The 13,116-nt window shown below is 43.4% G+C and overlaps 1 protein-coding gene across 1 annotated transcript in view; it reads left to right on the top strand.

The window, feature by feature from the left end:
- UMODL1 (uromodulin like 1) overlaps nt 1–13,116 on the top strand; it is a 50,346-nt gene that overhangs the window by 8,086 nt on the left and 29,144 nt on the right. The window contains exons 3-9 of the mRNA XM_057404988.1: nt 4,451–4,612; nt 5,019–5,125; nt 5,891–6,083; nt 6,879–7,019; nt 7,815–7,934; nt 9,642–9,896; nt 11,331–11,443. Coding sequence (XP_057260971.1) covers nt 4,451–4,612; nt 5,019–5,125; nt 5,891–6,083; nt 6,879–7,019; nt 7,815–7,934; nt 9,642–9,896; nt 11,331–11,443 — 1,091 coding nt within the window. The remainder of the gene's footprint in view (nt 1–4,450; nt 4,613–5,018; nt 5,126–5,890; nt 6,084–6,878; nt 7,020–7,814; nt 7,935–9,641; nt 9,897–11,330; nt 11,444–13,116) is intronic.

The following is a 13,116-nucleotide window of genomic DNA, read 5'->3' on the forward strand; positions in this document are numbered from 1 at the left end:
TCTCTTGACGTTATCCGTACTGGCATGCTCTCTGTCCTGCTAGGAGTGGAAAGGTCTGCATGACCTTTCACAGCAACCTGCTCCTGGCCACTCCCCACCTTTTCTTCCTAGAAGAAAACATTTATTCTTGCTTGGGATATGACACATCCCTCTTTTCTTATTTCTTTACTGTTGGGAAAAATTGTCTAGGTCATTAGTCCAGTTACTTTGGTAGTTCTTACTATTTACCTATCAATCCGTTAGAGTAGTGTTATGCACACACAAATTACTTTAACTTTTTAAAAATAAAAATGGAAAAGAAATTAAATATCTGAAAGTTAGGAAGTGCTAGAATTAATTTTAAAGGTAGAATTAAATAAGACAACCTTGTCTTTATTACTTTAACAACCTTTGTTACTTTACTCTCCTTGTGCCTATGCATGCAGGGCACGTTAACTCTTTTAATTCCCTGATCTGGCACTGCGTTGCTCTGAATACCACATTTCCCTGAGGTGATCAGGGATGATGGAGCCTCTAAGGAGCTTGCCAGCAGTGTGTTGTCCTGGCCTCCTCATTCAGTGCATGGGGCAGGGCTCTGCTGAGCTTCTGTCTGAACAGAAAAACATTTATCACATCTTAAGGTGAACCCTGGGGTGATTCACATACAGCAATTTGTCTTCACAAAGCCTGTGGGAAGGGAGGGAGGTTCTCTGTCTTTCACAGCTGGGCAACTACCCGCAGAGAAACTGAGATTGAAGAATTTTGTGTGCCCACTTCCAGACACTTACGGTAGGGTTTTAATTTTTTTCTTCCATTTATTTTGATTTTGATATTCAGAGTGCTTCGTGCTGCCTTCAACAACTTGTGTGCTTGTAGCGCAGAGCCTCATGTCCTTCCATGGTGACTATGAGCAGTCTAACTGCTAGGCAGGTCCCAGGGCTGCAGGTCAGGTTCCTGGACCTGTGAAGCCCGTGGCTCTAAAAGGTTGTTATGAGTTTGTTGTACAAAATTTTCCCAGCATTTTGCAGGACTTCTTATTAGGTAGAGACAGTGCCCAGTTCTCCAGGCTAGTTTCCAGCTACTTGAATTGATGGTACAGTTACTTCTGGTGACTGGTTTGCTGCCACCTTCCACCTTAATGCATAAGATGAAACCAGAGAGCTTCTTTATCTGCCATAAAACCCTGCTTGATCTCCAGCTATGGAGTAAAAGAGCGCATCAGCATGTAATGAAGGCTGTCTTTTAAACACATATACATAAAAATACCATGAAATCAGAAGGCCCAGACAACTGCAATCCTGGAGTTCGTTAACTTGAGAGTACTTGATTTGCAGTGTTAAGGCCATGCTTGAAGTAGAGTATGCTGCTTTGTGTGAGTAACTTCAACCCATTCATTTTTTGGTACACAGGTGCCTCAGAGGGGCTGGGACCTTTCAGAGCCTGCATGCAGATGTTCTCATGCTAAGTCTCACCAGAGCAATGTGGAACTGTGGCACAGCTGTCCCTCCTGCTTGGGCAGTGGTGTCACCAGGGGCATGAGACCAGCACTGCAGCATCAACCTGGGGTAGGAAGGTGCCAGAATTCACCCAGAAGCAGGTGTCCCTGCCTGCCCTGCACTTTGGGTACCTTGTGTCCCTCAGCAGCTGCAGAAATGGGATTACAGGTGTCCCTGCCTATGGGGTCTGCTTGCTTATGGGCCTCCTGCCCAGGAATTGTCGTGTCCTTTTTTGGGACCACTGAAGCTGTCTGCCTCCACATGCCCTGTGCCAACAAATTTCAGAAGTTTACTCCCATTTGGGTAAAGAAGTGTGTGCTTTCACCCATTTTATTACTGTGGGCTATGGTGAATACTGGCTCTGCTTTCACCTTCTTCTCTGCCTTTGGTATTCTGTAAACCTTGATCATATCCCCTTCATCCTTCCTGTCTACACAGCAAAAAGCCGCAGCCTTTTTAGTAGTCTTTCCTTGCAAGTTACCTGCTTCATTCAGTTACCCACCTTGTGCCTTTCATGGCTGCATTAATCCCTTGAGTCGCATCTGATCACCATGGGTCCCTGCCTGCTCTCTACTGATTGCGGATGTGAGCTTCAGCTGGGCAGAGCACATGGCATGGTGTTGCTGGCAGGATGAACCCTCTGAATGTGGCAGTGGCTAAACTTCATTAGATTTCTTCTGAGCATGTGCAGATTGGTTTGCTCCTCTAAGGCCGCGTCCTTGCTGAATTTCAGCCATTGCCTCCTGATTATGTTCTAGTGAATGATAGGGCTTTTCATAGGGGACAGTGTTAAATATTTGTCGGATGCTGAACTAGCACATCCTGACACTGCCCTCCAGCCCAATTAACCCTGGACAGGCAGTCAGGGTGGAAAACATCCATCTGAGCAGGTACAGTTTAGCAGTGGTCAGAGACCCTGAAAACAGGGTCATATGATGAAAACTGCCAGCCTGCCTTTTTAACAGGCTTTGCCAGGAGCCCTTTCTATAACCTCACAGATTTGTCTCCACCTTCTGACGCCTGAGATGAGTGCAGGGTGTTGGTGCTTGCCTGTGCCGCACCCTCTAGATGAAACCCGTCCCTCCTAGGTGGAAGGAGAAAGAAGAGGGTAATGGCTAAGATAATGGTGTCCTCAGCATCTATTTCCTGGGAGATCCTCCCATCTTGTGCTCACAGCAGACCCCGCGGCTTTCATGCACGGTGGTAACTGACCTTTCATTGCTAAGCACTGGGTGCTACATTTCTGCTTCTGTACATTTATGCAAATAAAAGAGGAGAAAAGCCTGTCCTTTATCCAACTGACAGGAGCTGGCTGGCTTGCTCTCCAGTGCTGGCGGTGTTGCTGTGTAGGTGATTGTCCCAAATGTGATTGAAGTGGAGAGCACAAATTGAATTTCAAAGTGCACCTGGCACAATTAGGCAGAAATGTGATGTGAATCCATCTGTTTCCGCTGATGCGAAAATGATGACCTTTTGAATTTAGATAAATGGCTGGTGTGGCACTCGGCCAGGATTCAATAGTGTTTTCTGAGATTGCATGTGACTCATTAAACCTTTTACATTGCAGTTAAACATGCCAAAAAAAAAGACCTAGGTGGAAAAAAGCTGCTTTGAACGTCAAAACTGCTTGAGCTGCACCTGAATCTCAGAGCCAGAGGAATTTACATGTTTCTGTCCAGCTTACCAAGATCTACCTGGTTTGGATATTAAGGAGCTCTGATGATGTACTAATACACAGAAATCTCTTGTTGCTCGTGTCTGTGCAAGCTCCCAGTGCGAGAGGCTGCTTAGCCTCCTGGCGCAGCAGCTGGGATGCAGCAATTGCGTGAGGCTGGGAATGTGTGGGAGACTCATCTAAGATCAACTGAGGCTGCATCACACCTTATTGTGGCTTTAGACTAGAAATCAGAAAAAGGCTTTCTAGCAGCAGAGCCTGTTTGGGGGAACAGCCCATAGCGCCAGCCCCAGAGCAAAGGTTTCTGGTCCATGCTGGGAAGGAGAATAGGGCTGTTGGGACTTGCTGGACCCAGAAGTAACTTAAGTAAGATTGCATGGGTTTGAATTTCACCCCATCCTCCCACTGCAAACCTAGGCCTCTGACTCAAAATGATTTTTGGAAGCAGAGTTGGTCATGGGGAAGACCAAAAAACTGTGGGTTCAAAATGAACGGAAAAGAGAAATCTTTAAGGTGGATTGGAAAGACCAGAGCTGAGCATGCCTTGGAGCTATGTTTAAAAGCATGAGTGAAAGCAATGTTTGTAGAACTTAGAAATATTTTCTCTTTTCCTGTGGAAACAGGAATCACTGTCTGCCCTCGGCTTGGGAATCAGCAACTTTCTCCCTTAGCTGCCCTCTCCACAGGGCTGTCCAGCGTGGGCTATTGACCTCCCAAGGTAGTTGGCTGATACAGAGCAAGTGCTGTCAGGCTGTGGACCACAGGCTCAGTTCTGCTCTGTCCCTCTGTGTAACCCTGTTAAGTGTACCTGAGAACAGCGCTGTGTCTCCACTCTCATTTTCAATTACTACAACTAATGGTTAACTTTGTTGCAACAAAATACTAACTGAAAACTACTGATTTCTAGCTCAGATGTTACCTGTTTCCTTTGCTCATTATATATTATTTGGATTAGTCATAGCTGACATCAGACGCCTTTTCTGTTTTGCAGTGCTTCTAGTGCGACCACATTTAGAAACACTCTCTTGCTCTCTCCCCCCCATTTATCCATAATTATCAATGGAAAATTATAAATTTAAAATTTAGTAACAGAAGTTTCATGAGCAAGAGAAAAAACTGAGAACATTCACACTCTTGAAATGAAGTAATGGTAATTTAGGCTGCTATTCTCTCCCCATGAAAACCTCAGAACAGACGCACTTCTAAAATGAGGAGGAGGTGTTTGATATAAATTCAATTGCACAGTTTTATGGAAACATTTTTCTGTATTTTTGTTCTCATAAATGTTTTTGTTACTTAGCACTCAATAGATCCAGTGTATTTGCCTCAAGACCTGGTGCTTGTCCAAAGGAGAATATGGAAACATTGGATTATCCTTGCACTTTTGATACTGAATGTCCAGGGCTTAAAAAATGCTGCAACTCTTCCATAGGAGCAGGCTGTGTGGATCCAGTGCCAGAGGGTATGTTACTGATAAATTCAAGACTGCTCCTAAGAGAAATATGCATAATTTTTCCTTCTGAGGGTGGGAGTGGGCAGAAAAACTGTTACCATAGCTTTTCATAAAACAAATATGGGAATCTGCTTTGGATCAATTCCAGGACATTCAGCTTCAGTACTTGCACCTAGGAGTGCTGAATGCTGTGTGGATGCTGAGGGTCCAGTGGACCTTCTCTGCCTTCTTCTCCTTCATTGGCACTGCTGCCTGCAGCATATGGCAAACAAGGCTGTAGATGATGGCTGTGCGTGGGCCTTCATATTTGCCAAATTAAAGCTTGCTTTGGTTTCCTAGACCCTTCCTATAGCTCTGTCTCTTTCTATAACATCAGACCATAGATGACTTGGCTGTTTTCATTTGTATGCTTCAGGAAGTACATTCTGGTACAACGTGACAGTGCTTGTGAAAATGGATTTTGATGAATTAATCCGAGTGGATTCCCATCTTCTGAATCATTCACGCCTTTTGCACTCCATGGTATGTACAAACGTAAACGCCCCCCTGTGTTGCTTGTTTTGTCCACGTTTCTGTCACTCAGTAACCACCACTTGCTTTGTAGTCGTAACCTTGCTAGCTAGTTGCTCCTGCTTTGTTCTGCAAGATCAGGGGTATTTTGCCCTAATTTGTTCCTAATTACTGAATGTCAGCTGAATCCTCAAGCAGCTCAAATGACATTGATTTATCAGCTTATTTAGGAAATTTTTCAGGTCTCTTCTGAGGGCAATTTAAAGACATCATAGAATATAGGGTTTTTTCCTGCCTGAGTGATGCTTGCTCCAGCTCTGCCTCAGCTGAGTTTTTGGTCTACAACCACCCAGCTCCGGATGTCTGCAAACCTGCAAAGCATGATTAGATCAAAGGAGTTGTGATTTAACCCTTTCAAGAGACAAACCTGACCTACGGCACTGGGACCTACAGGGCAGGTGGACTCAGCAGTGCCAGAAGTTTTGCTGAGGAAGTCCAGGGGGACTGCGTCTGGGTCAGGGGCACTTTGTTGTCATTCTTGCCACAGAAGCAAGGCTGAGGGAGATGACAGTGTGCTGCTTTTGCTGTAGAGCCAGGCTCATGTGCACGGATTAGCAGCAGCCATGAGAGCAGTGCTTGCAGAGCCATGCGACAGCAGCACAGCATGTCTTTTCCTATCCCCGGCATGAGAGATAGGAACAGTTTGAGGCAACCAAATAAAAATAGAGCCCTAGCAGAGGTGTGAGGTACTGAAGTGTTTGTGCCCTTGTTTTCCAGATTACTGGTGCATTAGATCCCTTGAATGCCTCCGTACACCATATCCAGAGTAACCATGCAGAAGTATATGCTGGGACAGTGGCCTCCCAGGTTCTCATTGGACTGCATCAGCCAGCTCCGCTCATGCAAGTTTCTTCTTCCTTGAAGGACATCGTGAAGCGCATATATGAAGTGATTTATACTGAAGTGCAAGGTTATTTGTTATAATCCTGTGATGGGGGGAAATTCTGCAGGGGTTTCATCCCTCTTCACTGGGGGTTTCATCTATATGACCGTCCATTTACTTTCAAAAATAGCACAGCAGACCTTGTAAACTTTGTAAATATGTCCCTAACCTTTCCATTGTAGGAAGGAGAAGCTTGTAGTTAATAATTACTTTGGAGAGAATATTTGGAGGGAAATATTCCTGATTCCTCAATTAAATTTATTTTCTCCTAATAGCGTCTTCAGATGGAAAAGCAAGGAGGCCCATATTTGTAGCACAATCATTAGTTATATTAAACAAGCTCTTAAAAAAAGTGTTTTCCTGGGAAGCATATATACTCTGTTTTTAGAGATGTGTTACTTCCAGTAGCTTGCATGGAACAAGTTGTACTCATAGTGTGTTAATTACTATAGCATATTATTACCTACTTCTTAAATGTTAGGTAAATAATTTAAATACATTCAGTTTAAATTATTTTAATCTCCTCATTATTATGTAGTTATCTGGACATTTTCACTCCTGAAATACATCAATAAGCACCACTGTCATCACTTCTTGTTCTGTGTTTATTTTGGAAAACTCAGCCCAACTTTCAGAGAAATCACTCTTTCAGGGAAGGGCAGAATTCTAATTTCGTTGCTCCCATATACGTCCAGAATTGCTTTTGCAGAGTTACTGCAGATTTACACTGAATTTATCATATCCAGAGCCTAGTGTACACATACTGCAGATCAGTCTTGATGCTGCTATCAACATCTGTGCAAGGTGTATTCCTCTTCATAGATGTCAACGAATGTTCCTATGTGGGATTCAATGCTTGTCCTGAGAAGAACACCTGTGTAAATCTGGAGGGTTATTACAGCTGTGACCCTCAGCATGGGCATGCAGATGTCATTCCTCACCAGCTGAGCAGAAGAAAGGAAGGTAGGAAATGTAGATCTCACCTTGGGAAATACTGAGACTGTTTCTGCAGGGCTTTTTGGGGCCTATGCCAGGCATCACCTGCAAGGCAAAGATTTCTGGAGCACCCAGTGCCCTTTCTCCTTTTGTTGGGAGAAGATGCCACACCTGCCAGCTGTTAGCTCTTTCTGATTGAATTGCAGTGTATTTATTTCAGGGTTCTTTGTTGTTTCTCTTATCCTACCCTCAGCTGTCCTCACTCACCTGCCAAAACCTTTAGCTTCAGACCCTGTTGTCAGTGCACCTCCCCAGCTTCCTGGGAAAATCCGATTAATGGCACCATTTGTCCACAAGGTCTCCTTCTCATTTTGGCTGTATGACTGCAGCCAGGGCACAAAGGTTGTATAATCGCACCTTGAGCTGCTGTATGGTCACTGAGTCCTCTGTTGGAGCAGACAGACTTTGGCAATGGGTGAAATAATACTTTGCAGTACCAAAATATGGAGTGCAAAATATAGAGGCATATACTTAGGTCCCACAGACATCAATGGGCCTGCTAATAGGCTTTAAGTTAATGAGATAAATAAGTGCTTGCAGATCCATTGCCTTAGTTAGAAAATAATTTTACAATCCTTTAATCTCAAAAAAGAAGATAATGTATTACTTTATACTTTCGTGATATGATAATATGTTTATTTTAATTTCTATTTCTATTTTATCTATTGCTGCTTTTCAGCTGCAGAAAACATGAATAGTATTCCTTTGGATTTGCTTTGTTAGGAATACTTTAATTCTTTGATGATACTATTTTCCTTCTAGGCATAGCAGCATCTACTCCAAGTTCAGCACTGACTCCTGTTAACACCAGCAATAGCTCCCTGCCTGTAAGCAATTCAAGTCTGTTGTCCATAACTAACCAACCTACAGATGCTGGGTGCTGTAAGTAACCTTGAATTTGCATGAATATTGTCTTGCTTTTGATTCAGCTACTGTTTGATCCTTTATTCCTGGGGCTGGTTGAGTTACAGAGGGGTGTTCACAGAAGCTGGTAATAATTTTGGAGTGGATCTCCACTGATGGAAATGGAGAGAGGCTTCCCCAGTGGGACATTCAGCTCAAGGGCTGTGATGTTGTGAATTGACCACTGGAGAAGCTCTACTGTTATTCCCATGGCTACTGAAGGGAATTGGCCTTCTGGAAGTGGCCTGCTGAGCCATTCAAATGCATGTCCCACCACAGCACTTGTGATAGATAATCCTACAGCACAAGCAGCCTGCCAGTGAGGGCTGTGTGAGGCCAGCACCACTCACTCACCTGGAACACAGGTCACTGTATGTCCCAGGCTTGTCCTGGAACAAGGTATGGGAGGATCTGCTACCAATTGCAGGAGCTCCCTCTGACCACAGCCACCAAGATGAGGGCACTTCTCGCTTTTGAGTCCATGAAGATGTTGGTGGGGGACATGAGTCAGGGAGGTTGGCTACAGCTGTGGAATTAGCCTTTGTGAATACTCTCCCTGCTATACACTACAGCTGTCTAAGGGACTGTGATGGGAACAAACCCCAGTAGATTTGTCTTTATGTGGGTGACTTCAGCCCTTTCAGGCAAGAGTTATCACAAACTTTGTTTACAACACCCTGTTCTTCTTGTTGGAGGAAATAGCTCAACGTAGTTATTTGCCTAATTCAGAGAGAAAGTCTGCATATTCTTGATTTCAACCACAACTTTTGATTCAAGCTGAAGCTAGAGGAATTAAACTGAAGTCCCCCTAGTGCTGGGGCAGTATGGCTTTGGGTTGGTTGACAGCCACCTGCCTCAGAGTCATGGAAACAATTGTGTTCTATTGAAACAATTTCAGAAAACAAACTTTTTTTCTCAGACTAATCATTAGCATGAAAGAATTGAAGCTGTGGTAGCAGCATGCTGTGGTCTCTAGGTTAGCATGGGGGATGACGTTAATCTCACCTGACCCCAGCTGTCTACAGGACAAGTGTCTAGTCTGGGCTCTGTCTATAGTTAGTGGATACAGACTGGCTCTGCTGGAGGGCAATTAATCCTACTCAATTTAGACACCATCTCCTCCTCCTTCGAGGAGGAAATCATCTCTGAAGGGTCCTGTCTTTTCCCATTGACACAGCAGTGATTGCACTGGACTAGAGTAGCATAAATAGGTAAAATGCTGCCTGCTGCTCTGCCCCCAGCCTCTATAAGATGGGGTCTGTGGACTTTCTCCAGGCATAAATCAAGGCACCTTTGCCTGAAGACATGCATTTTGATGATTAAAGTGACAAGAAGCATAGTAGGTGTCAATTTTTGTAGAGCACGCAGATTCACTATTCCAAACTTATCCCTGTTGCTTGAACCTGTAACTCACTGTCTGATTGTCAGTGTTACTTGAGGTCCAGCACAAATACTTATAGTAAAAGGAAATAAAAAAGGTAAGCACCAAATTAATCGCTCTAGTGGGATGGCTCATAGATGAGGGGACCCTGTAGTGTGAGGGAAGGTTCTGTCTTGATGTAATATAAAGAGGAGTTTCCCCTATTGATTGCCGAAGAGCTTGTCTACAGTGGATTTACGATACCACAATACTTTAAAGATTAAATGTTGCTTTTCCTGTGATGACTCTTCCTGGGATTGGAACAGATCCCTCTACAGTTAGAAACCACCGAGTCTTCAGTGTCAACAGCAGCGGTTTTGAAGTGTCCTGGCATGTCACTTCTACTCTGAACCGTACTTTCCAAGTCCAAGTGTTCAAGGGCAAAGAGATTGTACAAAACCTGAAGACAGAGGAAATGAAAGTGTATGTGTCTCAGCTGGAAGCAGGTGTGATGTATTCAGTAGAGATCAGCTATGAAACCTGTGGAAAAACCAGCACCTCTCGTCAAAATGTTAAAACAGGTAAATAACAACTTTATAATACATATGCATTCTCTCCTCCCTTCACCCCTTCACTCACTTGCAGCTCAGCAATGATCCATTTGGTCCTCTTTGAACTGCATTTCCTATCTTCCCACCTCTTTCAGCACTTTTTGTGTCATCTACCCCAGTATTTGTGTGACCTCAACTATCAAGCAGCAGAGCTCTGGCCTTAGTTAATAGAGCAGTGCTGGAGCTGACTCAGACTATTACAGGTATCAAACTAAGCTAGAATACTTTTGTGTGTGTGTGCCTGGCACTGCATTCTGCTGCTGCCCGTCTCCTATCAGCCCCATTTTGCCTGGTTGATGGCTGTGGCCAGTGAGAAATCCAGTCATCTGGTTTCTCAAGGGGTCAGCTGAGCTACCAAGAGTGCCCAGAGGAAGGCCAGATTCAGCTGAGTGTTTGTGAATGATGGGGATTGAAGGGGATAACCAGGGCTGTGTAAGAAAGCTCGCAGAGTACTTGGATAATTTTGTTCAATTAGGTCACGATTCTAGCAACCTGGGACCTTAGTGTGCTGATCAAACATACTTTTGCCTTTCCTTTATCCTTAGTTTCCTAAGCCTGCACGGAAATAAAGAAATAATCCTCTCCCCATTTTCTTCAAAAAGCAGGCAGTGAGCTATTTAATACTGGCCACAGTGAGAATGCTGCTGTTTATATTTATCCATAAAAGCCTCCCCTTTGGTCAGATGAGGGCTGACTTCAGTTTGGGTCAGAAGGAAATTACTCCCTTTGTACAGGGAAAGTAGGAGGTCTGGTGGTTACGGGAACAGGGGCTGGAGTTCAGGGTATGAAGTTGGAGCCCTTGAGAAAAATAGTAGTTCTTAAAATGAAAGTTTTCCAAAGATCAGTCCAAAGAGTAACGGCCTGAGATTGTTTTTACAGGTTAAAGTGGTTATAGGTTCCTTGGCTCTTGGTTTTGGTTCATGAACTCTGTACGTTATCTGTCAGGGCTCTGCCAGACAGAGAAGTGGCATGCACATTTTTTGTTGTTATTTTCAGTTGAAGAATATATTTACTATATTCATAATACCAAGATCAGGAAAAAAAATAAACACTGTGACTGGGGGACCAATGATGAGCTCAGAGGCAATGCATCCCTGGATGTAACTCAAGCGCAAGAGTTATGAAGGGTCAGGTCCATGAGGGTATGTGTATACCCAGTTCTCATTTGGTTCTAACTAGGCACCTAAATATATTTATAGACCTAATGTAAGTGCATCTCCTCATTATATAGGAAGCTTGTAGCAGAATATTTGCTTTATTTTCTCAGTTTAATACCAAACTCTCTCAACCTTCTCCGCACCTTCTCCCTCCATCATCTGAGATTTTGGTCTGGGTAGCTCAGTTTTGACTGAATCCTTCCATCCTCTGCTTTATCACTGTGTATTTTTATATTATGTCCTACAGAAGCCAAGGTGTTTGGTGTTACTATGAGGATTCTCAACTACAACTTCACTGATGATTTCAAGAATGCCAGCAGCTCAGCATATGAAGAATTTTCAAGACTGCTGCTTATGGAGGTAGTGCTAAAATATCTCTGGGCTTTATGCATACATAAATATACATATATACATGGTTTTGGTTTTGATTTTTTTTTTTTATTTAAAATTTATTTAATGTAATAGAGAATTTTATGCCTGGCTGAAACGCCCCTTGAAAATCATTATTCTGTTTCCTGTGACCTTTCTTTATAACTAAATCAAAATTCAGCTGACTAGACAGGTCAAACCATTGGCCTTATTAGCGACAGAACCAGTGAGAATTTTTCCCTACTGGGGAGTAAAGGAATTAAAAATGCAGGCAAAAAGGACCCTTTCCTTGGATCTATAGTTTGGCAATAAACTCACACTAACTTGACTTGAGGCTTTTTAATGGATTATTGAAACGACATTGCTGGCATTAATTTCAGTGCTGTCCTCTCAATAAATGTCTGACTGCTCTCAAGGATCTGCCTTCTTTTAGGAAAAGTGACTGGATCAAGCTGTCTTCTCCAGCCCCATTCATTTCATGCACACATGTAGCCACTTGACCATGCTCAGCTGCAATCAGCCATAAACAAAAGTTGAGTCATGAGGTCTATTACCAGCCCTCAGCTTCCAAAACAAGGGGGATGTTTCATGTGCAGTAATCTCTAGTTTTGCTGTAAGAGCAAGGCCCATAAAGACGAATTGGTATCTCCATTCAAAACAAGACATTCCTAAACCAAAGTGTGACTCATAAACATTTGTGAATATAAATGTGAGGAAAAAGACCATTTCAAAGGCAGCAAAGAAGAGACATTTGCTCATTCCTGACACGGCTTTATTTCCCATCCATAGCTCAGATTGTTTACTTTTGTTGTGCAGAAGGATTTTTGCGACTTAATCTTCTCTGAGACTAATGCAGGCCTAATTGTCATAATGGGGTAGGGAAGGCACAGGAGCATTGCCCATCTCTGTTGCCTTTGCCTCCTTGGGTGTTTGTGAGCATAACATTCCCATTTCACTTCCTCTTTCCTCTCTTTTTCTTGCCTTCCCACCCTGATGTCAGCTTAGACCAGTTAAACATCTTGGTTGGAGTAATTTTTAGAGAAAACTCTGACTGAATGGGAACAAAGCTGTGTTGATTTATGGCTCTGCATTGTGTCCTCAAAGGCATTCTTTGAGGTGTATGCAGGAGCAAAAGGCTCAAGCAAAGAGATGCCTCCTGGAGATGGAAGATAAAACCGCAAGCTCCTGCAGAGCTCAGATGTTGACAGCAGTATGCCAGCTTTAATGTTCAAAGTAGCACCATTTGGTCAACGAATGTGTCTGCTTACTGGTTTGATAATGAACCAAGATGTAATTGTGATATTGCCTTGAAGCTGGGCTGTATCAAACACATTTTCTTGAAGTTACACCTTCCATTTTTTTTTATCTCTCATCCTGAGATTTCTATATCACTGGACTCAGCTCCAAGTTGGACTTGGGCTGGTGAGTTTCAAATACTCCCCGTGAGCTAAAGCTATGCTCTACTGGTAAATGAAACATTTCCTGAACCATTCTCTGGCACTAACACCAACTGGCACAAACCAGACTCCCAGAGTCTGGAAGTGCAGAAGCAAATGTATAGGAGGCCTGGAACAAAAAGCTTACATGACATAGACATCTAACATCAGTCTGCATGCAGATTTAGTGGGCCAGTTCAGTTGTGATGCTGGTAAACAGGAGCAAAA

This window comes from Pezoporus wallicus, unplaced genomic scaffold (genome assembly GCF_028554395.1).
Source record: "Pezoporus wallicus isolate ANWC-B61680 ecotype Strahan unplaced genomic scaffold, APGP_CSIRO_Pwel_v1 contig_1739, whole genome shotgun sequence".
Taxonomy (NCBI): domain Eukaryota; kingdom Metazoa; phylum Chordata; class Aves; order Psittaciformes; family Psittacidae; genus Pezoporus; species Pezoporus wallicus.